The sequence below is a fragment of the Salvia hispanica genome, chromosome 3 (assembly GCF_029641045.1).
Source record: "Salvia hispanica isolate PSC_SH4W2 chromosome 3, Shi_PSC_v1, whole genome shotgun sequence".
NCBI classification, from domain to species: domain Eukaryota; kingdom Viridiplantae; phylum Streptophyta; class Magnoliopsida; order Lamiales; family Lamiaceae; genus Salvia; species Salvia hispanica.
In genome coordinates, this window is record NC_142694.1 from 60,468,982 (window position 1) to 60,496,396 (window position 27,415).

The 27,415-nt window shown below is 35.9% G+C and overlaps 2 protein-coding genes across 5 annotated transcripts; one reads left to right on the forward strand and one right to left on the reverse strand.

The window, feature by feature from the left end:
* Positions 1 to 5,648: 5,648 nt before the first annotated feature.
* Positions 5,649 to 8,525, forward strand: LOC125216514 (rac-like GTP-binding protein RHO1). Of its 2 annotated transcripts, none has more exons than XM_048118250.2 (9): positions 5,649 to 5,737; positions 5,879 to 6,045; positions 6,425 to 6,512; positions 6,649 to 6,758; positions 6,878 to 6,941; positions 7,687 to 7,751; positions 7,865 to 7,930; positions 8,019 to 8,132; positions 8,213 to 8,525. In XM_048118250.2, exons 2-8 carry the CDS (start codon positions 5,941 to 5,943, stop codon positions 8,118 to 8,120), a joined length of 600 nt encoding a protein of 199 aa, XP_047974207.1. In that variant the 5' UTR covers positions 5,649 to 5,737; positions 5,879 to 5,940; the 3' UTR covers positions 8,121 to 8,132; positions 8,213 to 8,525. The 2 variants fall into 2 exon arrangements, with proteins under 2 accessions (XP_047974207.1, XP_047974206.1); XM_048118249.2 differs by having other exon boundaries at positions 5,679 to 5,757.
* A 446-nt stretch (positions 8,526 to 8,971) lies between these two features.
* On the reverse strand, positions 8,972 to 16,587 carry LOC125215299 (vacuolar protein sorting-associated protein 35A-like). 3 transcript variants are annotated; one of them, XM_048116674.2, is made up of 22 exons: positions 16,440 to 16,587; positions 16,279 to 16,375; positions 16,086 to 16,209; positions 15,250 to 15,435; positions 14,569 to 14,656; positions 14,320 to 14,376; positions 14,145 to 14,234; positions 13,947 to 14,069; positions 13,742 to 13,816; positions 13,610 to 13,669; positions 13,110 to 13,226; positions 12,175 to 12,414; positions 12,031 to 12,096; positions 11,799 to 11,885; positions 11,251 to 11,340; positions 11,077 to 11,166; positions 10,633 to 10,701; positions 10,459 to 10,539; positions 10,249 to 10,356; positions 9,976 to 10,079; positions 9,771 to 9,884; positions 8,972 to 9,679 (listed from the first exon to the last, which is right to left on the reverse strand). In XM_048116674.2, the coding sequence occupies exons 1-22, from the start codon at positions 16,533 to 16,535 to the stop codon at positions 9,469 to 9,471; spliced, it is 2,373 nt and encodes a 790-aa protein (XP_047972631.1). In that variant the 5' UTR covers positions 16,536 to 16,587; the 3' UTR covers positions 8,972 to 9,468. The 3 variants fall into 3 exon arrangements, 2 of the variants coding, with proteins under 2 accessions (XP_047972631.1, XP_088923908.1); XR_007175244.2 differs by lacking the exon at positions 8,972 to 9,679 and having other exon boundaries at positions 10,239 to 10,356; XM_089067782.1 differs by lacking the exons at positions 16,086 to 16,209; positions 16,279 to 16,375; positions 16,440 to 16,587 and adding an exon at positions 15,594 to 15,730.
* Between the last annotated feature and the right edge of the window lie 10,828 nt (positions 16,588 to 27,415).

Sequence of the window (27,415 nt, forward strand, 5' to 3'; positions counted from 1 at the left end):
TAAATAATCATGTTGTGCAAGATGATGCACTCGTACATGACATTGGCGATATGATGCATGTACCAGGAACGAGCCGGACCTTTCACTATTCCCCAACGCGCTTGAAGCACACCGAATCCTCGCTCCACGTCTTTCCAGTGCAGACTCCTGCTTTGCCGCAAAAAACTCTCTCCTCGCACCCCACATGATGCCGTCGTCCGTTGGCAGTGAAGCTGATAACCGGACCGTTGCCATTGCATTGCTCGATGAAGAGACCGGAGGAGTTCAGCACATTGATGTCGTTGTTGGACCCCGTCACGCCAAAGTGAGCATGCCAAATCCAAAGACTATGGTCAACGATTGCTTCAAGGATCATCGTCGGTTGGGTACCCTTATACCCACTGGTGAATTGGCCTCTCCACGCTGCAGGACAATCCTTCCACTCCCAGTGCATACAATCAATACTCCCTAACATTCCAAGAAAGCCGTGCACTGTTTCGTGCATCTGCAGCAGGTTCTGGCAGTCTTGGGCATTCGGCTTGCGCAAATATGTGGCGCCGAAGGCGTCAATAATGCCCGCACAAAATTTTACCAGACACTCCCAGCCAGTTGTATCCCCGACGTGAAGATACTCGTCGAACATGTCCGCCGTAGTGCCGTATGCCAACTGACGAAGCGCAACAGTGCACTTCGTCAGCGGGGATGGACCCTTTCTGCGGGCCGCATCTTCCCGTTGCTAGAAGTACTCGTGTACAGTCTGGAGAAACAATCTGGAGAAACAGCTCTCGCCGCATCCTGAACCGTCTGCGAAAAACTGGCGCGCCCCAGGGGATGTTCGGCGAAGTAGTCCTCGAACAGACGTTGATGAGCTAGGACATGCTCTCGACGGACGGATGTCCCTCGACGGATGGGACTCGGGACCTGCTCTTGGGCCTGCTGTTCGGCTTGCTCTTGCTCTTTTATTGCACGAATACCGGCGAGAATCTGGTTCCCGAAAGCAAACATTGCGCGTTCCGTAGACCGACCAATATCTTCCCCGGGAAACATTTTGGAAAAGTGAGTGAAAGAGATATTGCAATGGAGAGAGAGTTGAGAGAGATGTGTGAGAGATGTGTGAAAAATTAGTGAAATTAAGGTATATTTATAGAATTGAAAAAGAAAAAAAAATTCAAAAACGCGTTGATCGGGCCAACGCGTGATCGGGCGCGCCCCTGCAATGGGCGACCGAACTCTCGGTCGTCCTCAGGCACGCCCAAGACCTGCAATGGATGTCCGATCATACCCGAGTCCGATCTCGGGCGATAGGACGTGAGATCGGGCATCCATTGTGGATGCTCTAAATAATGGAGTAACACCTAATTAAACAACTACAAAGGTAAATTTATAAATTTTAGAAGATAAATTAGTAAAAAAACGGATAAGTGCATAAATACCTCCATCATGATCCAATCTCGACGAACCGGAATTGCTCTCACTCAAATTACACAAACTTGTTGCTCACTAACACCATCACTTATAATTACGAGATTATCAAGAGCTATAAAACTAAATATAATTATAAAATTTATTATTAATATAAATAAAATAATTAAACATATTTAAATATACAGAGCTATAAAAATAAATATAATTATATTAGCAAATATTGTAATTTTTAATTTTTAAAATTAATGGGCCAAAGGAATCTGGACAGAATTTGTAAAATTACTACTACAACACAAGTAAATCAATATGAACTAGCCCATTCACATTACTTTTTGCCTTTGAGCCGAATAAATTATTCTGAGCCAAAATACTAAACAAAATCGCTACTCAAAAAATCGACAGCCCAAATAATTTAACTATACACATACACTTACTAAAATAAATGACACTGATAACTAATTAAACATAATGAATAATTAACATAACTTATAACCATATAAAAGGCTTTTTTCTTCACAATTGCGCCGCCTCCATCGATTAAAACGGCCGAAAAAGATAAACATTTCTAGCACTGTACTACTTTAAATTTCACAAATCGTTTGGTTTAATTTAGTATATTAGGGTGAAGTAAAATTTAATTTTGGATTTATATGCCCAATGTGATGGAACTGGCCGCGGAAGCGCATTCGAGTTTCATAATTTAACAATTAATCGAACAAATAAATCATATAACAATCAGATCTATTTAGCAGATTATTTAAACAAAATCTATTCGCGTAATTCTCATATGTATCATGCTCATAACTTGAATTAATCATGCTTTAAGTATAAAGAAACCTAAAGCAAACTTTTCTACGGAGCAGAAATAATACCTTATTAATTTTCCAAATAATTGATGATGACTAGCGACTTCTCCACGTGATGCTTTGAATACTAGACCACGGATCTGCTCTCTGGTTCCCGAACTTTACTCCAATATCAGTGTGGGCTGATCTCACCGGAATACTAGGACTTAAATAAAGAAGATAGAAGAAATCCTACTCCTAAGAGGAGAGAAATTCGAACTCCTCTCTATATAGAGGGGGACGAAATTTTTTGAGCAATAATAATTATGATTTATGTCTCCTTTATTCTCCTATTTATATTAAGTTTCTTTTGGGTCAAGACAGAGATCTATGGAAGGTTTTGAATATGGGCTCATCCAATTTACTATTTACTAATTAAATTGAACCCACAATTTAATATAAGCTTTAATTGGAATATTACGAGTAGCCACTACAGAAGTAATATTGAACTCTCCCCATCCAAATCCGAAATTATAAGTAATCCGAGTTTACGTTTTAACTTTCATTTCCCGCGCTTAAGATAAAAATGTCCATTAATTAATTAATTTCTGCTATGGACTTAATTAATTAATTTCTTATTAATTCCAAGAGTGGACTTAGCATGAAATGCTTATTTATTATTCATAGAGTGATCAAACTCCAACTAGCTAGGTTCCGAATAATAAAACCTTGTTTCACGCTCCTATTGAGGACATTATCAAACAATACTCACCTTTCGCACGATTCAATATAATAGCAATCCTAGCACCGCTAGATATTAATCACCACTATCCAATACAGGCAAGATTCTATTTGAGCGAAACTTGCTCGAAACATGCTTTTCAGTATACCAAACCTAACAGTTTCAGTTGACCATTTTCATCTGTCCGGCATTAGGAGTCCCGGTTATATATTTCCATAAAAAGTGAAATAAAAATATATAAAATAAAATACTAAAGAGCACAAGTAAAAACACATTTAAAGAATAAAGCAAATAATAATGCAAATGGGTCTCACGTTCCATTATCACACACTCCAATTATTATACACTCAAACATTTCTTATAATCCGCATTCAACTCAACCGGGATTCCTAATGTCGGACGGAGGGAGTATAACACAAAACCACATCATTAAAACATTAAAAATTTATTGCGTTAGAGTCGCTTCTTGTCCAATTTCTTCAGCAATTGCAGGCATGACACATTTGATCAATTCCATGGCATGATGAAGAAGAGCATTTAATTCGGCCCCACATCTATGTATTTTAGAGAGAGAAATTTTGTAAGATACATGTGTTTGATGAAGAATGAAGTAGAATGAAGTAGAATGAAGTGTATTTATAGAATTTAAAATTGAAAATATAAAACAAAAATTGAAAATATCCGACCCATCCTCTGAAAACTGTTAGGTTTGGTATTATGAAAAGCATGTTTCGAGCAAGTTCGCGCGAATAGAATCTTGCTTGTATACGAAAAACTCTACAATCCATTTTTAACCCGATTCAATTTAATTCGAGCAGTATCGCACGAATAAGATCAGTATATTATTACATTGTGTTTGCTTGTGCATTTATAAGATGTTTTTATAAACATTTAAATGTATAAGAAGCAAACAAAGTCTAAGTCTTTTGCTTAGTAGACTGGTTGTGTGCGTCGTCCACTTTAAGGTAATACAGTCGGTTCTACGCAATGCTTTGCAAAAGAAAAAGAAGAATTTCACAACCCAGATAGGCTTACACTACCTATCATGAAAGGTTGCAATGTCAGTCCGATTATTTCTAAGCCTTTCTGAAATAAGATGAAGTTGATGTGGTATAACACTGAATGGATCTAACAACAAGATGTGTCTTTATGCTATCTACTGAAAGACTAGGTCTTGATAAATAACTTTCTTAATCTACATACGTTAGCATTGAGCATACGGTATTGGTTATGCACTACTCTGACTTATCAAATAGTGTGGGTTTTTCGCAACCCAATAATACTGATATATTGAATAGTGGTGATTAATATCTAGCGGTGCTAGGATTGCTATTATGTTGAATCATGTGCAAGATGAGCCTCGTTTGATAATGTCCTTAAGAGGAGCTTGAACATGGTTTTATTATTCGAAAACTGGCCAGTTGGAGTTTAATTATTCAATGAATAATAAATAAGTGTTTTTTGCTAAGTTCACTCTTGGAATTAATAAGATGTTAATTAATTAAACAATTGCAGACATTAATTAATTAATGGATATTTATATTTTTAAGCGTGGGAAATAAACAACAAACAAAACAACCCGTATTGCTTGTAATTTCGGATTTGGATGGGCGGTGCAATATTACTTCTGTAGTGGCTGCTCGTAATATTTCAATATAAGCTTATATTAAATTGTGGGTTCAATGTAATTAGTAAAAAGCTAATTGGATGAGGCCATATACAAAACCTTCTATAGATCTATGACTGAGAATTTAATATAAATAGGAGAATAAATGAGACAAAAAAAAATACAATTATTTTTCTTTTGAAATTTTTGTCCCTTCTCTTTTTTAAGGAGGACGAAATTTTCTAATTTTCTCATCCGTGAGTTTTTCAGCTCTCCTCCGTGAGAAAGGTCTGTCTTCTTTATTCAAGTCCTCTTATTTTGGTAAGATCAGCTCACCCTGATATCTTGATACAGTTCGGGAACTCGTCAGAAGATCAGTGGTCTAGTATTGAAGATTATCACGTAGAGAAGGCGCGAGAAATCGACGATTCTTTGGAGAATCAAAATCGGTAACTCTAAACCGTAGAATTCATATTTTAGGATTTACTTTTTCTAAGTATGAATTATTTGTGTTATAGCATGCAATTATCTGTTTAACATGTGAATTGATTAATTGCATAATCGGTCAAATAGATCCTTATCTGATTTATTTATTTTGTACAAGTCTTCCGCTATGCAAGGGGCACCAAACCCCAGCAAAAACTAGTACCCATTTCCCTGTGGCGCGCCGCGCTCCTCTCGATGTCCGTCACGATGCCCCTTCCCCGGTCCAGAATATGTCGTTGCTTCACCCCACGCCAGTGTAAATGCTCTAAAATGTGAATTATATGTAAATTAAGATAAATAATAAAAATAAGTAAAAAATAATAGTACTGCTATTTACTCCCTCCATCGCATAAAAAATGAGCGGATGATATGACACGAGAATTAAGATAAAATTGATAAAGTAAGAGAGAGATGATATAATGATAGTTAAAGTATTGTTAGTGGATAGTATGACTAATATTATTATTAGTGTTTGATAGTGAAAGAAATTATAAGTAACTTAATGTATTTGTGTAATATATTTAGATAACTTTCAAAAAATGGAATGCCTATTTATTTATAAGACACACAAAAATGGAACGTACACATATTTTTATGGGAGGGAGTGAGTATTTAACCATGATGATGTTATGATATTAGGCAGTGGAGTATGAATGATGAAGGTAATGTTACTAATATAAAATAGTTGTGGTTGTGGGGCAGAGATTATTCCGGGTACTCCATTCTCGATTACAGTAATCTCTCCCCTTCGATTCATTTCCTATTTCTCTCGATCCCCAATTTTCTCTTCTTTTCCCATGCAAACCTCCCCCCAATTTTAATGCTTTATGCTTTGATTTGATTTCATTTTTCTAGGGTTCTCAATTATGTGCTTGATCATTCTCATTCACCATCGCTGATCAATTTCTCGAAGAATAATGAGCGCCGCCGCTTCTAAATTCATAAAGTGCGTCACGGTCGGTGACGGCGCCGTCGGGAAGACATGTCTATTGATTTCCTACACCAGCAACACCTTCCCCACGGTCTGCATTTCAATCAATTTACTTTCTTCATCATTATTTATTTGCTGCCCAAATTCATTCAAACAATACAAATATTCACATCTATAGTATTATCCTTTTTCTTGCCCCTAGTTATGATGAGGAAATAAATCAGCATGTCCAATTTCAATGGTGCTTTTGAAGATTTGTTAGTTTTGTTATGCAGATTATAAATTGTAGAGTTAATATGGTTTGGTCTGCATACGTACTCGGTCCTTATTGCCTATCTACTGCAACTTTTATTGTGGATGCGATTAAATTGTTGGAATATCCAGTGTATTATGATGTTATACTATTCTCAGTTGTTCGTTCACACAGTATTTTTAACGTTTTTAACACATTTCTTGAATGAATGCTACAGGATTATGTGCCTACTGTATTTGATAATTTCAGTGCAAATGTTGTCGTTAATGGTGCTACCGTTAACCTAGGCCTCTGGGATACTGCTGGTAAATACTAGTAGAATTCAGTGATTGGCACACCTCTACTTTTAACATTGCAGGCATATGTGCTGGCATTAGTATTCGTATGTGTAATGTATATTCAGTTGTTGACAATTGACATACACTTTTTTTCCTGGAACAGGACAGGAGGACTATAATAGATTAAGACCATTGAGTTATCGTGGAGCTGATGTTTTTATTTTGGCATTTTCACTCATAAGCAAGGCCAGCTATGAAAATGTTTCCAAGAAGGTAAGGATTTGGCTGCTCTCATGAGTTTTGTCCAGCTCTGATAACTTTCCTTTATTTTAATTTGCCCAACAAGACTGTATTCTTTTCTAAGGTTGTTTGCATTTTCATTCTTTTTCCAGTGGATTCCTGAATTGAAGCATTATGCCCCTGGCGTCCCCATCATTCTTGTTGGCACAAAACTAGGTAAGGTTTCTGATTAATTTTTTATATTACACTTCCTCCCACTTATAACAGTGTCAAAAACAAAATATGAAGGATAGTGATTTCATGACGTCCAAATTTCCTCTCTGCTACAACTTTCAATATCAATTTTAGCAAGAATTTGTGTTTGCTTTGTTCTTTCCATTTTATGTCCATCCTACAAGTAGAGTATCCACATTAAAGATTTACTTGGCAGTGTGGTGATAGGCTGATAGCTGAGAAGTGATTAACCATCATTTTAGCTTTTGGCTTCTTGGTTTACTTGTTAGCAACTATATCATATTTTAGCTTTGTTTTTATATCTATGTAGTATGTATTAAAATATCACATTACCCCATACCTTTAGGCTTCTGTTTCCAAGTGTAGATCTTACTGTTAAATGTTTCTTTATGTGACTCTTGTTAGAAACATCTTGTATACACTGAGGGGAAGTTGTAACTAGTTGCTATTTATGCTTTCATCACCTACTTTCTTATTCTGGGTTAAGATCTTAGCCTTTTAAATGATTATTTCTCTGATCCTGCCTATGTATACAATGTTTATTTATGTCATAAAGTTGGATAATCAAGGACATCGAACGGGAAGGAACTTGTCTGGTAATTGATGTATATCCACTATTAAGATTGTCTCTTAACATCCTGATATGTGGATATAAAGAAATATAGTATCTTGTAAATATGTCATATAAAGTATTTTTCTGATCACTGGATCATTAACATGGATTCAGATCTTCGAGATGACCAGCAATTTTTTGTCGACCATCCAGGTTCTGTACCAATCACTGCAGCACAGGTGAAATTTATGCACATTTGTTATCCTCAGTTATATTATAGGGGTGGAGGGGCCCAATGCTTTTGTGAATTTCCATCTATTACCAAACATAATGTGACTTCTCAAATATCCAGGGGGAAGAGCTGAGAAAGTTGATTGCGTCTCCTTCTTACGTCGAATGCAGTTCAAAGACCCAAGAGGTTTTGATTTACTCTATTTTTCACTGCATTGACCTAAATTTTCCTGTACTGTTTCGAAATATAGTGTTCTTGATATGCTTTCACGCAGAATGTCAAACAAGTTTTTGATGCTGCCATTAAAGTTGTGCTCCAACCACCGAAGACGAAGAAGAAGAAGGGAAAGGCTCAAAAGGCTTGTTCTATATTGTGATAAGCATATTAGGTGAATTGATATGACCACCAATCTGTCTTTCACGCTCCTCCCTGCCCCGTCATATCGTTTTTCCATTTTTTTTGCCTCAGGAAGAGAACCAAGAGTGCCCTTGCATGCCCCTTCCATCAAAGCACGCGACCTGTATGGAGTATGAGTAGATCAAATCTGTGCTTTGTGCTTTTTGATATCCAAAGTGTTACCTCAACACTTTTAGGCCTACCCTGTTTTAATTTGTTCTTTTCTTTCATTCATTAATAAAGGTCCTTACATTCTATCTTTGACTTGATTTTTTTTTTTTTAGAAACAGACATATCCCTTTTGTAAAATCACTTTTGATGCAATTGTGTGACATGCGCACCACTCAAAAGTGGTGGAGCTCAACTACCTGGGCAATTTTAGTTATTGGATCATGTTTTTTTTTTCTTTCTTAAATTGTTGGCTTAATTATCACGTTAGTACTTACTACTCATGTACCATTTTCTGTTTCTATATTTGATTTTACCAAGATTTTCAGTTTTCCTCTTCAAAACATTTCAACTCTGAGGAATGAAGAATCCGTACCATTGAACTTGGCCATCACCTTTTAGGCATGTTTCATTTTCATTCTGCTTTTTGTCACTAGGAAAGGAATAAACTAAAAAATCATATTGGAATAAAATCCTCAAAATGAATTAATGAAATTATCTTGGTGAATGGAATTTGTAGCATATATCGTACACTTTACTCCTATGGCTATATAAAAAAAATATATCTGACTCTGGTTAGATAAGTAAACTACCATAAACATGTTACTTTCACCGCATATCAATTGATGAATATTGAGCAGATATAAATTATTCATACAAGCCTTTAAAATAAGTTCATAGATTCATCCATAGTCATCAGCCATTCCTCGAAAACATGATAACATTAAGCCTCTCTTCTATTACACAAAAAAGCAATTTCATGGTGAAAAGAAAAAAAGATCAATATACAAACTCGTATTTGTCTATGGCAGCAATCAAAAGTATACATAATTTTTTCACATCTCTGTCTCTTCCATGGCTTGTCAAAACAACACTCAGTTCACCGGTGCATAGGGGAAGCAAAAATTACAGAAATTATGTACCACTTTCTTAATAAATGCAATTTTTAACAACAGGCATAACACCTCAAACGTTGTCAGGTAGTCAGCATTGAACTACACTTTACACTCTCTATAGCAGTGTGCCGGAGAAGTTAAAATCAGAGTTAGTCCACAAAAAACACAGGCACACGTGTTCTCCTAGTCACAAGTGCTCAGAACCTACCAGCCACATTCTCCCCAGTTGGCTCCAGTAAAACCTGGTGCTGAAGATTTGAGACACTAATCTGTAATGAGCATGTACTTATCCCCCACAGCGCCACCTTTGTCCTTCTGAAACTGTATATATCGTAATGTACTTGCAAGAAAGGCATCTGCTGCTGGATCTGACGGTGAAGCATCACCTTGCATCTCGTTTCTGATCAATTTAGTTAGGTCATGAATCGACTCAACTGTAATCTGTGAGACCCCTTTCTCATAGAAGTAGAGATACCTATATTAACATGAACAGGCAATGAATATTCTTGAAATATAATGAGAAAATATCATAAAATGGGCAAACAGGTTTGGCAGTATTTCCTCACTTGTTTAGTATCTCTATAAAGAGCAAAGCTGATCCACTGCTGCCTCTAGTTGCGTTTGCCATTTGTTGAACAGCATTTGCGATTCTTAATGCGCGCTTCAAACAAAGCAAGACCCTATGGAAAACATTTAATTCAATGATTGTATTTCTTCCAAATGAACTTGATGGGTGTTATATAGCTATCCCAACTTGCTAAAAAGTGGTACCTTTCTCCATCTTTAATATTATCGTGGTCATCAAGCCAGAACAGGTGTGAGCAAGCATAAACAGCTCTACACTGGTCGGGTTTCTTTAACAACTTTGCAGAATACTAAGGATTATAAAGATGAAAGTTAGTTTCATTCATAGAGTACATCTAGAAAGATCTGTTATAAAGAATTACATAGAACGACACTATACAGTACTGCTGCTATCCCAATGTTATTAGGATCAACGTAGTATTGTTATAATATGATTATATAAGGCTTACAATAATTTACCCCTGTCGCCTTGTGTGTCAATGCATCTCTATTTTCAACACCAAAGATATGCATCCTTTGAAGTGTCCCTATTATCAAGTGTATGGAAGTCACCTGAGTTTTTGAATCCTGGAGAAACAAATTGAAGCAAAATTAAAAGACCAAAACAGCACACTGACAGAACAAATGCCATTAAGCAAAGAATTTGACGTTTGGAAACTAAAAGGTTACCGTAATTTCTTCTTCATACAAAATATAAGCTTGGGTGAAAAACTCATATGCTACAGGTTCGAGGTCACAGTCATTTGCAGCCTGAGAATCCACAAAATCAGAGACTACTTGCCAGACAGAATGGAATATGTCAACTAAGTTTACTTTTCACATATCAGGTTTAAGAAGAAGAACCTCAGCACATTGCAAATATAATCCCAGAGCTAGTTCCGGAACGGGAATACTTGCCAGGGCCTCAATTGTCTACAATGAAAAAGGTGATATCAAAGGCAACTAAGATGAAAAGGTTGTACTGGAAAATTAATGTTGAAAGGCGAAAGCTCATATTGAAAATCTCTAATCAGCTAGAGACTATCTGCATCTGGAGAAAACAAAATTCGGATGCATTGGCACCAGTCACACCAAATAACATCGAACCAAAATTTTAATTTCCTTAAAGGCGAAGCACGTAATTTTTTCTAAAGTAGAAACACTATTAATAAGCATTAAAGGCTGAACATCAGGAACAGTATACAAAAGTATTTCCGACATCCCACTACGTATAAGCATGGTCAATGGCCAATAGCAGTGAAAACCAGCAGAGAACTTACATAAACTTGCAATTAAAATCATTAATACCTGTGTCACTAATTGAAAGATCTTCTTAGGTGTCGTAGGTGCCTCATCGCCAGAGACACTTTCATCTTGTCTTTCCAGTCGACGAACCAGCTGCAGACCAGATAATCACCATCATACAGTGCAACCCTTAACTCCTGTAGAGAACTGGCTGGAATAGCAAAAAGGGGGAAATACCTGCAGAGAACTAAATATAAGTGGAGGAACAGTATAAGGAAGCCTCTTCCGCCCTCCAGTCAAAATGTGCTTCCTCACAGTTTGGATGACCTGTAATGAAAGAGAGAGAGAGAGAAATGATTGCCATTCAGAGTTAGGTCAAATGAACAGCAACCCATAAGTGTATAAGACAGTCGACATAAATATCATTCAGATTTCAGAGTAAGGTAGCCATGGGAAATTATAAGTTTCAAACAATACTGATGAAGAGAAAAACGGAAAGGAAAGGAAAGGAAGAAAAAGAAGTATTGAGTGATGAAATTCTAGTTTCATGCTTGAAGATCTTTCACAGATAGAACCACAAACTGTGAAACAGATACTAACTTATACGGCATACATTTTAGAATAAGATAATAACTGCATAATCAATCATTGCCGGATAAATGAGCAAGCTAAATCAGAAACAAAGCCAAACAATGTTGTCGATGGAAAGGGAAAGGGTCAACTAAATAATAAAACTGCAGTACCCTTCAACTGTATCAAGATTAGACATTAACATAACCAAATACCTTCAACATTTCTTCAGGATCATCATTGTGCAGCATTTGAATAAGCCGTGCAACAGAATTCTGTTCCTCTATGAAGTCCTCATCGAGCTAAGAAAACAAGGAAAAGTGAAACAATCAAGAATGAAATGCATATAGAACGACTTAGAAGGAAAATAAAAAAATTCAGGAAAATATAATTATCTGTAAAAGCTAAAGCCAACTATTAAATTGCTAGATATCATCTCCAGACTACCTCATCATGAGTATCTCCATCAAGATCTCTGATAAGCCCCTTTATCAATTCAAATAACGCATCTACCTAAAACAATAATATCCATGGGTTAGAAAAGGACCAATTCCTCTATCAATATGGAAGTAAATTCTGGAAGACATGTACCTTCTCTGCAGTTGATATGCAAGTCTTGTTTTTCATTATATTTTGTACAATGACATTGGCCATCTCTTTATGTGTTCCATCGCTTAGACACTCCATGATCAGAGGATAATTAGATAGCTTCAATGCAGTGTCTATATCCTTATACTTCTCAAGTGGAGCACTTAAAAGTGCAACAATCTGTTTTGTTGCTTTGCTATCGTCAAGCTTTTCTCTTCCTGAAAGTTTCCTCACACATGCTCCCTGCAGGAAAATGCATAGTATCTAAGTACTATCGGCACATGACATATAAAAACCTACAAAGAGTCACTCCCGTTCCATACACTAACATAAAGGAAAGGTATAATTAAACCTACATAGACTATTGTAGAAACAAAACAGCCAGATAGCCCTTTATACAGAGATGCTGAATAATTGTAGCAGTTTCTTATGTGAAGGCATGAAGCACATATGAATTAGTGGACTAAAGAGGATCCTGATGATCTGCTTTTTCAGACATCCTTATTTTACAGCTTTTGAACAAGAAGAACCTAGCCACATAATTATGATTTAAATACCAGTTGATAATTATGATTAGAAATACCAGTTGATAATTACTACTATGATTAGAAATACCAGCTGATAATTGGTACTATGATTTAAATTATTAACGATTTATTTCCTTGGACAGCAGAGGTACATAATAAATGCGGCTTTCTTTATATATGTTCTATCCAATATACATAATGTAAGAGTTTACTCCTCCCGTGATAAATCCACATAAGGCTACTGCAAACTGAAGCTTACACCAATCATAGCAAAAACCGTTGATGCAAACAGAATATGATTATCAACTATTGCCAAAACAATCATGCTAAGAGGATTAGTCAACTGCTAAAACTGTATGGTAAACCTAAACTAATCCTAGGAGATATCATTACCAGCTAAAGGAAACATACCAGAATTTGGTCAACATAATCCAGTCGATCAGGATGTACTTGCAGAGTAAATGTCAAAAGAGACGCATATAAAGTAACAACTCCAGCAATGGGAATATTTTCTTGCGCTTCTATCACCTGCAACCAGAGTAGACAGCTGATTGGCTGGGTAAAACTCAATAAATGATGGGGGAGAGGGGTATGGATATCAAACTTGCATAAAGCAGGAGCCAAGTACAAACATATACTATATTGAAGGAATAGCAGTGTGTCGTGATGCTGGCCTCACAAGCACTAATATTTATGTAAAATATCTCAAATGCCAAATCAAACCTGGGGAACTTAGTAGCTGCATAATTGGTGGAACCACATGCTTACCATTACAAAGTAACCATCAATATCCTCTAAAATATGGTTGTTAATAAAATGCCAAGCAATATTTAAATAATTAACATAGTCCAAATCATCATCTATAAATTATAAATATCTTTAAATTTCAGGTGGAAACTAAGTCGATATACCTTGCCAATGGCACTATTCAGCTTTGCAAAAGCTTCTACTTGAAAAAATTCAGGTAACACCTGCAGCATGGAACTCGTGAGGCGAAGCCACAATATCTCACACTAAGTTTTATGAAGTTCCCAATTACTTACTTCTGTACCAGAAGCAGCATAATTTGAAAGCCTTTCCATTAGCCGAGAAAGCACTGTTTTTACATCGACAGAAGCCTGCAGTAGAACATTGTGCTTGTTAAAGAAGGTTTAATCAGTAAAAACACAGTAACTGGTCTAGAACACTAGCGGGTATGCAGAATGAACCTCCAACTTTTAGGTGTTGTGGAGTCCAATATCTACCTACCTGAAGTTGAGGGCAGGCATTCAATAATGTTTCAAGTGTCTGCAAGTGATATTCATCTGGGAATACTTGAATTATGCAATCCATCAAGTAATATTGGGCAAGTTCATCCTTGCAGTTGACAATCTGAAGCCCAAGATGCATAACATCAAAATATTATCAGAAACATAGTTAGAAACAGTACAACACAAGCAACCTTACCTGCTCCAACACTCGGGGAAGCACTATTTCTTTGTACATCTCAAGATCAACACCCTCAATTTGGCTAAGAACATGAAGGTTTTTACCAACCTAACCAAAATAAGTGAAGAAAACAAGAACTCAGTGACAGTCAACCATTAATACAGAGAACTATTAATTATCGGAGGATGTTTACCAGATCACGTAGCTCACCCCTTTCTTTACCCCTCTTATCCTTTTCCCTAGCAGGTCCCTGCAAATACGCAATGTAACATTGTGGGCCAGAAATCTAAAATTAGTCTATTCTCAAATGAGACTAACTGCCTACATTTGGAAAAAAAAATTCAGCTCCTGGATCATTTCTTTTTTCTTTTTCTTTTTTGTAATACAGATTACAGACAGGATCAGTTGAAGGGAATACAGACTCCATCTTTTCTGATCATACCTGGTGTTGCATTCTAACCCAAAGTTTGTTCATTTCTGTAAAATTTTGGAGCACAAACTCAACAGCATCCATGAGAGTATCAGCATCCCTACCAGAGGAAGGGGATATTTAGCAGAAAGTCTAACTAGGAGTGCTGGAGAGTGATCAGATCAATTATAGCACATACTTATGGTAGAACTCAGCTGGAATAAAAATAAAGAAATGAAGTGCCAGCATAAGTAAACAGATGCTTAAAGTGCATATTCAGATGTATGTGTATGTAAATTAAATTCAAAAGTATAAGGGTCAGTATTACATGAACCTAGTATTCTTAGTACAAAAATGTGCATAAAACACATAGGCAGGAAAGCCCCAATTCAGTTTAAACCTATAATGAAGGCTTTATCCATAGAATTAAACAATTAAAATAAATTTCCAAAACAATGACAACAACACCGTTATTTAGAGTATGAACGTACCCTATTTAGACATTGATAACTAAAATTGTTATGCTGAGATACTGGTTTCCTTACTCATGTATATAAAGTTAATTGCACATGACCACAGAACGAACTTCATGCTAGCAACCATAATTTTATGAAATACTATGTACTATTTGACAATAATTAACAGAAAAACAACTGTTTCTGTAAGTCTAAATTGACAGAAAAAAAAAAGCATATAATGACATTATATCCTTACCCCTCATATTCAGATCCAATGTCCGGCAATTTATCCCTACTGACTTGAGATAGGTAACTCCTTAGAAAAAGACCACGCAGAGGATGTTGGATCCCACGACACATTTCTACCAGATCTTTGAGAACATCCTTTGCTGGAGCTTCTTTGGACTTTATGTAGACAGAGCCAGCAGTACAGAGCAGATATCTAAGAAAAGGAGGACAGAAATTAATAAGGGTGACAAAGATTAACAACTCAAACCTTAACAAACCATATGTTGCAGGTTGGACCACAGATAGAATGTAATCATTAGAACAAATTTTAAATACTAGTAGTATGAAACAATCATCAAGTGCTTGGCATACATGAGAATATTCCCTAAGGAAGCATATACAAGAAAACTACGAAGGAAATGAATGCATATCTTTCAGATGACAGTCCTACAGAAAGACTATTTCTATTCCTTCTGTCAGCATAGGGCTTCTAAATTCATACTACCTCCGTCCACAAAAAATAGACTAATTTTACCATTTTGGAGTGTCCACTAAAATTAGACCAATTCTAAATATGAAAACTTTTAAACAAATACCAACCCTACACATCATTGTAGATGAAGACCCCACAATCTACTATCACTACTTCTACCACATTTTTCCTCCATCTCACTTACTTTGCCAATTGCATGTTAAAACCTGTGTCCTCTATAATTTTGTCTACTTTTTGTGGACGGAGGTAGAATCATGCAAGCAGTAATGCTGGATCCAAATATGCAATTTGACGTGTACGACAATCAAGTAAAGCAGGATTTATTATTTTTTTGCACATTAAATACAAATCGGAAATAGACGAGGCCTTACAGTCTGGGCAAGATGTTTCCAGCATGCTGCACGAGTTCATAGAGCTCAACGATGGAGCAACCGCGACTAGATTCCTCCTTGAAGAAGATTTCTAATTTCCTCAATTCATCAAAAGCCCTCATATCTACACACCAACAGAAATTTAATACAATAATTCCGAGGGAAATGAAATGTGAATTATTGAGTTACAGACAAAGTTCGTAGTATTTGTGAGGGGAGAGCCTGGAAGTGCGGAGCTCGGAGAGCATCTGAGCGGAGTACTTGAGAGCATCCTTCAAATTGTTGGAATCCTGAAAAATGAAATTGAGAAACTAGGGTTTAAGTGAGATGAAAGAATAAGAGAGATGCAAGTACGAGTGCGCGATGCATGTGGAATGCATTCTGTTGCAGGCCGGCGATCCCAGCTGACAGCCATTTTTCTTCGTCTTCTCCAACTCCGTCACTGATCATCCTTCTCTCTTCTGTCTTCTCTCTCACACAGATTATTCAACTAGTAGTTATATTAAAACTTAAATCAGGGGAAAATAAATAAACAATCGAAATAATCAAAATAAGTTGCAGAGGTAATTATAGTTGCAATTACAAGTTGGGACTTGGGAGGCGTCGTTTTTACCATTTTGAAATTAATAATTTTATTAAAAAAATCAGAGAATAATTAAAAATTACTACCTCATCGATTGCATTATTAGACTATAATGTTACATTATTAGTCGGTGTACATTATTAGAACGAAAATCTGCATTATTAGACTATAATGTTACATTATTAGTCCGTGTACATTATTAAATGACATGTAACATTAATCTAACCGTTAGATGACAAAATCATGGGGCTGAGATTCGATTGAATGTTTGAACAAAAAATAGAAAAAGGATATGAATACATCCCCTCATAGTCCATCAACTTATTCAACTCACTTTTCTTTACATTTTTTAAAATCCCCGTCCACATTAAATGAGACTCCTAATCAGGGATGTCAGTGTAGCTCGCAACTCGTGGGCTGGCCCGAATAGCCAGCCAAATTTATAGGGTTAGTGCCAGAAATTTCTAGCCCGAAAAAATAAAACCCGATTAACCGCAGCCCGTTAGGGCCAGACCTGAAAACCCGATGGGCTGGCCCGAAAACTCGATAAAATTTCTATTATTCAATATTTTTACTCCTAACTCTACACTTCATTGATTAATTTTATAATATAGATATAACTATCAATTTTATATTAAATATACAAATTATATATTGAAATTAATATAAAATTTGATAAATAAATTAAAAACTTCAAATTCACTAAAAAAATTTAAATTTCTAAAACATGCATTAAAATTTCACAATCTTAAATATTAGTATTTGATCATGTTTATGATGTGTTTAAGCATATATCTCAAATTTATCATAATTAAATATTTTACATTTTATAAATATAACCATTTTTCATCGTTATTTATTGGATTGATCGCATGTTAATCTTATCAGTAGCAACCCGATTGACCCGCAACTCAAGCGGGTTGGCTCGAAACCCGATGGACCGGCCCGATTGACATCACTACTCCTAATATGGGACGGATGTAGTATAAAATTATCCCACTTTCCAAAATATAATAGTTATATTACCTTTTTTCTATTTTTATTTTTTCATTTTTTTAGAGTGAACTACAAAAATGGTCCATGAACTACAGAGGATATCTCATCAATAGTTCATGGACTTTAAAAATATCTCCTCTAGTCCCTGAATTAAGGGTTTATTTCAATATTGATACTTTTGCATTATTTTCTCCCAAAAATGCCCATTTGGGCTGCTGGGCAATTTCTTCTTTTCACATTTTTAACTTTTTCAATCTGATATTATTTTAACGATATACTAAATCTGATATTATTTCAAAATTATTTTTTTCTTTACTTTTTTATCATTCTTTTTGTTTCACTTTTTAATTATCAGATTTAATTTTACAAAATTATATTTAAATTTAGATTTTTAAATAGCAATAAATTATTTTTAATTAAAATTATTAATTTTTTTGTGTCACACTAAACAAATAAAAAACAATCAAAACTGCATAAAAATTAAGGCTCGCCATGAAAAAAAATGTGTATGTAGGGTTTAGATATTTTGGGAAAATTCTTTGTACCAAGTGATGTGGTTTTGATGGTTTTATTTAGTTGATGAAATTGCTGATTATGCAATTAATAATAATATGGATAATATTTTAATCAGATTTTATATAGATGATTGGTTATTGTTTTGATTTTCAATTTTATATGACCGTTGAAATAGTACTCTCTGTTTATATGAATAATCGTCTAACTTTGATTTGAACAAATTTTATGTAATTTTGAAAAAATGAATAAAAAAATAGTAAATATAAATCTTATTTTTATATAATAATTTTTTGGAGAATAAGATACTAGTTGAAATATGATACTTCATCCGTCCCGGATTAAAAGTCACACTTTTCCCTTTTGGTTCGTCCTCAATTAAGAGTCACACTTCATTTTTACCATAAATGGTATGTAGGTCCCACATTCCAATAACTCACTTCACTCACATTTTATTATAAAACCAATATAAAAAAATGGATCTCACATTCCACTAACTTTTTCAACCAACTTTTCATTACATTTCTTAAAACCCGTGTCCGGTCAAAATGTGACTCCTAATCGGGGGCGGAGGGAGTATAAATTTAATAAAAATAAAATAAAAGAAGATATTTATCAGTGGATATTCTTAAATGATAATATTATATATTTAATGGTGGACGAATACAATGCAATTTTCATTCCAGAGATTTTCCATATATACCAGTCAAGAGTGTTTTCTTCTTTTATTTATTTTCTAAATGTCTCTAGGTTGCTTGGGATTATGGAAATTTCATTCAAATCAAATTTTAATTAAAATAATTTATTGATATTTAAAAATCTAAATTTTAAATTTAATTTTATAAAATTAAATCCGATATTTAGAAAATAATACAAAATGAAGGATGACAAAGAGAAGAAGAAGATAATTTTAAAATAATATCAAATTTACCCAGCAATAATATTAGATTGTGAAAAGACGAAATTGAAATAATATTAGATTGAAAAAGTTACAAATGTGAAAAGACGAAATTGCCCAGCAACCCAAAAGGGCTTTTTCCAGAGAAAACAGTGCAAAAGAATGGTATAATTAAATGAACTAAAATCGACTATAAATACACGGATAGCTGTCCGTCGGAAAATTGAGTCCGAAGGGGGGGTTGTCTATGCAAAAACAAATGAAGTTATTGAATTCCTTGCAGCAGAGGTCGATGAGCATGGCTTTCAGTGTCTAGTTGTGACGATCAACGAATACATTTTCTTGAGTGCAAGGGCAGCAGGCTAAAGGGGTTGGCAGCAGAAGCACAAATAAATCAGAGAATAAAAAAGATCTACTTAACAGATTATTCATACAAATTCTATTCGCGCAATTATCACATGTAACATGCTCATAACTTGAATTAAAACATGTTCTTGATTCTCCAAAGAATCGTAGATGACTTGCTATTTCTCCACATGAAGATCTTCAATACTAGACCACAAATCTTCTAACTGGTTCCCGAACTGTATTCTGAAATCAGTGTGGGCAACACTAGGACTTAAATAAAGAAGACAGAGTCCTCATGGAGTAGGAAGCAGAAGAAAATTTCATCCCTACTCTCTCTGGAGTGGACGAAAATTTCACAATTAATTAAGTGTGTTTTTGTCTCTCCTTTATTCTCCTATTTATATTAAGTTACATATTTGGTCAGTTAGGGATTTATGGAGGTTTTGATGTGGCCTCCCCCAATTAGCTCTTCTAATTAAATTGAACCCACAATTTAATACAAGCTTATACTGGAATATCATTATCAGCCACTACAGTAATAATATTGCACTGTCCATCCAAATTCGAAATTACAAGTAATCCGGGTTTCCATTTTGTTTAAATGTTTATTTTCCCGCGCTATATAAATGTTTATTAATTAATTAGTGTCTGTTATAGACTTAATTAATTAACATCTTATTAATTCAAAGAATAGACTCAACAAGAAACACTTAATTATTATTCATGGAATAATTAAATTTTAACTCGCTAGATTCCGAATAATAAAACCTTGTTTCGAGCTCCTCTTGAGGACATTATCAAACGAGACTCACCAGGCGCACGATTCAACATAATAGCAATCCTAGCACCGCTAGATATTAATCACAAAATCTACACCATTTGATAAGTCAAAGTAATGCATAATCAATAACGTATGCTCAATGCTAACATATGTTGATTAAGAAATACTTAGTTATTTATCAAGAGCTCGTCTTTCAGTAGATAGCATAATGACATGTCTTGTTGTTAGATCTGTTCAGTGCTGTACCACACCAATGTCATCTTATTTCAGTAAAGCTTAGAAATATGCGGACTGACATTGCAACTTTTCACGACTGATAGTTAAGCTAGCTCTTTTTATACACGTGCTATGAATATAAAATATAATCATAAACGGACCAAGCAGACTGACCGGACTAGACTGACCAGGCAGACTCCCTAGATCTACTTGCATGTCGTGGACGCGCGATCCCAAGCTATCTTCAAAACCTTAACCCACAAATACTATTAACTAGTATGGGGAAGTAAGGATCGAATCCCATAGAGATGGAGGTGTATAGTAAGTGTCTGGGACATTTCGAAAGGGGTTTTGGCTGCTGCCACGCAACTAAGCGGGTTAAGAATCTACTTGACTTGATAGATAAAGAAAAGGACTATACCTAACTGACCAACTAGGCGGGAAAAGTAATGCACATGCATGGATGACTAAACTTAAAACAAACTTTTAAATCTAGAATTAAACAACTAGGAACACCTGCGACTACAAGATCATGTTGGAAATGTTCCTAAAATAGGTAGACAAAGTGCAAAAGTAAAGTGGAGATCATTCTTCCTAAATTGGCTAAGGTGGCAGAAAGCTATTAAAAGCCAAAAGCAAAAGAAAACTGCATATCTTAATTCTAACTACCACTACTTTATCTTCTTCATGTAATCCAACTAAAAACAGAGTAAAAACAGAGCATAAAACACCATTGACAAAATAAAACAAAGCATGCTTCAAAACGAGTCGTGACCAAGAAATTGAAACTACTGATACGCTCGGATTTTGCATTGTTTTAAGGCCATTATTTGGTCCGTTTTTTATGTCAAAGTCACTCTACACGTCCATTATTTGTATATTTTATCTATTTTGGTATTTTGACGTATTTTGTGAGAAATGTGCATAATTGAGCCGAAAAAGGGAGTCAAAACGCAAAGTCTGGAAATCTGGAGTCAGACGGCGACCGCCGCGAAGTTGTGCGACGACCGCCGGCGCCTGGCAGTCAGAGCAATGTAGCGGCCTGCCTCGGAAAAATTACACTTGGAAGAGAGTCTCGCCCGGCGACCGTTGGAAGTCGTGCGGCAGTCCACCGCCGAAGGAACAGAGACTCTGGACTCCAACGCGGCGACCGCCGGCCAAGGTGCGGCGGCCCGCCGGAGAAAGGCGGCGAATCCGATTAGCACTAGATCTGCTCCAAGATTTACCATATTTTGAAGATCTTTTCCTTCTACAATGAGGATTGACTTTCCCCTATAAATAGGACCTCAAGCTTCATCAACCATAGAGCTTCTTTTTGCAAAATAATTCACAGAGATTAAAAGCTAGAGTACTTCAATTGCGCAAGGAGTTGAAGAAGGATTTCAAGAACATCAAGAACGACAAGGGTTCAACCTACGGGTTCTATTTTCTTTAGTTTTATGTTCAAATTGTCTTCCCTTCTATCTATCTGTTTAGCTTATTCCATTATGTGTAACTAAACTCATAGGATATTAGAGATGTGTTAGTAACGACTTTGGTTATACAATTCCAATTTTCTATTTAATATCCGTTTTGTTTTTACTTTGTTTCTCCCCTAAGTAATTCTGATGCTGCATGATTGAGTGACACAATCTTGTATGATTTAATATAACTTGCTTCATAACTGTGAGAGAGTTCTAGCAAGTTAGGTTCACTTAGTAGACACTACAGTTAGTTTCCCTTAAAACGACACTGTTAATTGAGAGTGAGGACTTTTCAAGGGTCTTAGGAGCTTTTTGGAGTTACGTGTTAGGATTGACAACCCTAATCTTGTAATCAACGTTTGTATCGCATGAGCATAAGCTAGGCGACTCGTCCTATCAAAGTAATAACTGTGCTAGAGTATTGTAGTTTGGAATTTGTATAACCATAACTGTGAACGCACATCCCTGGAATTCCCTTATCTCTATCGTTTGTCTCTGTGTCTTAATTGCTTCTAGTTGTTATTTGCCTTTCATTGTGTTTAGTTTTCAAAAAGTTTTCAAAATTCTCTTGTTTTTCCAAATAGTGATTGGGTCTTAGTAGAAGATAGACAACCCGTGTTTGCCTTCCCCGTGTTCGATATCCGGTACTGACCTTTAGGTATACTATATATACTCTGTATACTTGCAGGTTTATATAGTGCTAAAAAGGAGTGCATCAATTACATACTACCAGATCTACGCTAACTGACAGAGCAGACGACGAACGAACAAAAACAAGCCATATTCATGCAGATCCAAAACAGAGAACACTAGATCTACAAAATTAAACTCTAATCTAACATGGATCTAAAATTAGACATCAACAAGCATGGATCTACAAAATTGAAAGCTAACAAGCTAGATCTAAACATCCAACTATCAATTGCGAAAAGCATCCAACATGTACGTAAATAAACTCAACATCTCAAAATCCAACCAAAAACTTCAAACATAAACTAGATCTAGAGGTCCTACACAACTACCATTTGCACAAAGCATCTAACGTCAGATTCCACGAAACCCAACGTCAAGATTCTAAACAACTACGAAGTTCTGAAACTAAGATGTTCAAATCACAGAAAACACGTAAGAAACGAAACTAAGGCAAATCAAAACAGAGGATTGTATCTTCACTCCTAAGAGCGGTTGAATACGATTTCAACTAAAGGACAGCCGAAACTGAGATGCAGATGTCCCCCTCCGAGCTGGGATGCAACGAGCTTGAATGAGAGTTGGAGTGGAATTTCAGCTAAGAACTCTATTTAAAGATGACTGTGAGTGGAGAGACTGAAAAATGAACAAGAAGAGCTCAAAAAGTGGCTGTGACCTTAAAAGAGTTAGTGTGCTCAAAAGAAGCTCTTAGCTCAAAAACGACTGCTTCATTTTTCAATGTTTGTTCATTTATATAGCCTTCCATGATTTAACATTTTCACCCCTAAAATAAGGGTGTCTTCGAGTTCTTTCTCCTCTATCCCACTTCTTGCACTGCCTGCTCCTTCTGATAATTCCCCTTGGTCAATTAGGCGGCTTTTCGGCATTCTCACTCTATTTTTGCTCAATCTGCATATGCTTGGTCATTCACACGATCTACTGGGCCCATCAGCAACCTGCACACTTAAACTTCGAAATTAGTGAACTATCTCCCCCATAAGCACATAAATTCACCCTCAAACCAATGCATGAAATGAGTGTTATCAGATAGTCTGAGTTGTGAAATTCTTCTTTTTCTTTGTTCAGAACTAACCTTGTTACCTTAAAGTAGATGATTCCCACAACCGGTCTACTAACACAAAGACTTGGACTTGTTAAGTTTCTTACACATTTAAGTATGTAATAAAACAACCATTAAATGTAAAACATAACAACAGTATGACAAAAATAATCTGTTTTATTCATTGGAAAATAAAATAAGAGTTTTTATGTAACATCCCGACTTTTCTTTTCTTTTTAATTTAACTCGAAAGGACGTCGAATGGGTAGCCGAAATTTTTTATTTAATCTCCATTTCTTTCACCGATTTAAAGAGTATTGAGTGCTTAAGATCGATCAAGAGGAATCATAATATATGTTTAGATTTAGCATAACGCCAAATTCTTGATTGTCAAATTTTATGAAAGGTATTCAAATTCAAGAAATAAAAGGATTTGTTTCTAAAAGCCATTGTGGGCTTAAGTTAATAAATGAAAATTCTATACTCCGTATCTCTTTTGGAGTCCAATTGTTAAGTCAATTCATTTTTACCAAAGTAACAATTAACAAATGAGATTAATTCCTTCTCATCCTAGGCGTGGCTTTTCTTCCCCTACTCCACGCGTCCCTTTTCTATCTAATTGTTATACGTTGTAATTCTATCCACAATATTTGATTATTTTCCCAGCCAATTCACAAATACAACAGAGAGTAGATGTGAGGCAAGAGTTTCTCAACAACTTAGGAGTAGATACCAAGTCTTCAAACAACTCCTCCGTCAAGAAACGTATAGTCCATTCAGTTTTAATATCTCTTCTCCGTCGGGGTGTTCACGTAGAATTGTCAATATAAGTTGCATAAACTGTAATTCAAGCAGGAAATCCAACGATGGCATGAAACTAAACCGATAACCAATAATTCGAATGACTCGATTTCATTAATTGAAATTTAAGAATAGAAACGAGAGTTTAAGAATTAGCTTTGAAGCCGAGATGGCCGATTGCTGCCGAGTGGCGACGCAGCGGCGGCTGCGGCGCCAAGCGAAGGCAGCGATGCAGCACGGTGGCGGAGAAAAGCGCGAATCAACGGTGGAGGTCCTCGATTTTGGGTGTCTGAACTTGGGAGCAAATTTCGGGTGAGAGAGAGGGTCCGATCTAGAGAAGAAGAGGGAGCTGAGAGGTGGGTTTGTTTCTCTGATTTTAGGAGAGAGAAGAGGGAAGAGGGAGAGTCGAAGGGAGAGAGAGAGAGAAAAGCCGCCGGAGGGAGGGGCGGACAGCGGCGCTACCGAGAGAGAGACAGAGAGAGTGCGAGAGGTAGAGGGAGAAGGAGGCACTGATTTTCTCTTTTCTATTTTGTTGGGGCAAATGAAATTTGGGATAAAAGAGGATGAGTTGGGAGTGACGATGGAGGGGAAGAAGAATATATGTGGGTTATTTTAATTAAATTGATAATTGGGCTGCAATTTATCTCCTTGGGCTAAGAAGGGGAGTAAATAATTTGAGCCTAACTTCAAATAATTGGTGCTGCAGTATACAAAATATAAAAAAAAAAGCCCAATTCTGAGATTTAATTACTTTAGGGTCAAAATAAAATAGTTTAAGCAAGCTAAATTAATTATTTTTATCAAAATTTGTTATAATTTCGCGAGGGTAATTTTTAAGGTAAAGTATGGGGTTCCAATGTAGTCGAAGCCCAGGAATAGTGAAAGAAGTATTAAATAATATATGAGTTTTGGAAGTTTTAAAGGTTAAGCGAAAAATGAAAAGGATTAATTAGGAGGCATGCATTCCTATTAAAGTTAAAAAATTTATTGAAGTCTGATTAGTATTTTATATTATATTTTGATGTTTCCAAAAAGGTTATCTGTGCAAGTTAAAGTTGGAGCGAGAAATTCAAATTAAGGAAATTAAACGAACGAGGTGAACTTTTCTATCCTACATACTAATGTGGATGAAAATGTGAACTTATGTTGTTATTTAAGCAAATGATATTGTTTTGTCATAAATGATTTGTTTTATGTATGAAGCCTATCTGTTTGGTTGGAACGTAAGAATCGAATTCGGGTTCGAGTGAGGGTGGTGTCCCTACTCGGATTAGTGTACACAGGTGACCGTTGGAAGGTGGCCACCTTCCACGGCACAAAGATGATATAGTGGAGGCCGTTGGGAGGTGGCCACCTCCCCGACTGGAGAAAGATGTAGGTGACCGTGGGAGAGCACCATCTCCATGGCACTTGTTGTTCAGATATGACAGAAGTACAGAAAGAACTTAGACTGATCAGTCTAACTTTAGCTCACAAAGAATTTAGTAAGCTCGGGCCTTTTAAGAGAAAACCCTCGAGTGTTACTGTGATGGCATGACAATATTTTCATTTTATATATGTATATTTCGGCAATGTGTTCACTGAGTATTTTTATACTCAGCCCTGCATATATTTCTAAATGTGCAGGTTGAGCAGTGACGGTGGAGAATGTTGAGCAAAGTTGATGATTTCCTTTTTATTTTAAGTAGAGGCTCTCGGTGGTGCATGTCTCCATACATGTGACCGCGTTCATTCCGCTGCTTATTGTTCTTCTATACTCTGATAAATAATTATTGAATAGTAAGATTTTCATTCAAGTTCTTGTGAAAAAATTAATTTGAAACTGTCTCCCCTTTATTTCCAAGTGAATATTCGGTCATTGTTTACCCCCTTTCTATTCCCCTCTTCTTACTTCCCACCCCTAGTCACGGTTTCCCGGCTTTGCTATCCATAGCAAAGTGCGGTCGTGACATTTTACAGTATTCAATCCCTTGAAAGATGATTCTAGCATACAAAACTCTAACACATGCCTCAAATGCAAAATGATTGGGGCTATATGAAGTAATGCAATATCTGGAATCCGAATGCTTTTTTTTTTCTTTCGTTTTGTTGTGCCAAGAAAATACCTGCCAGATCTTAACGTGTTGTGAATATACAACACATTTCTTGCTATTAATGATTTTGTTTTTGTATTTTGTTATAGAAAAATGATGTGATGATTATTCATGTGACTTGTATTTATGTGTTGATAAGTACTCCCTCTGTCCACAAAATATTGTCCAAGTTTGACTTGGCACGAATTTTAAGAAATGTGAAGAAAAATGAGTGAAAAAAGTTAGTGGGTCCCTCCAAATAATACAACTAAAAGCATACATCCAAAATAAACAGTGAAAACTAAACATACATGATTAAATTCATCAGGCATAATCTTAAAAATTGGAAAAAGGCAAATTTGTCATAGTTAACTTAAGGAATTAAACATTGAATTCTAAGATTTATAAGGAGGCCGGACTATCCTGTTAAGCTTGTCAAAGTTCCAATTCAGGAGGAATTCTCCCAATGAAACGATTTTCATGCAGTTGAATGTAACGAAGTTGTGGAAGATTTGCTAGCAATATTACTATGAAATTTCCCCCAAAATGCAAAGCAATATTACTATGAAATTTCAATTTTACTAAATGCAGAGAATGAACATTGTCAAAGCCTACTTCTAATGGCTAACTTCAAATCTTTAACAAATGATTACAGAAAGGGCGAGAAGAGGTGGGGGTATGGTATATCGATTACCTTGTGGCGACCGTAGGCGACGGCAACGGATCTGCGCAGAGCAGGAGCGACGATGGCGGCGACGGAGCTGGAACGGGGATCGGCGGCGACCGAGCTGGAGCGGAGAGAATTCGCGCGATTGAAGTGAATAGAATGAAAAGCGTTAAGTCTAAGTGTGAACCCTAATTAATTATATAGTGGTGGAAAATCAGACACTAATATTTTTATTTTATAAG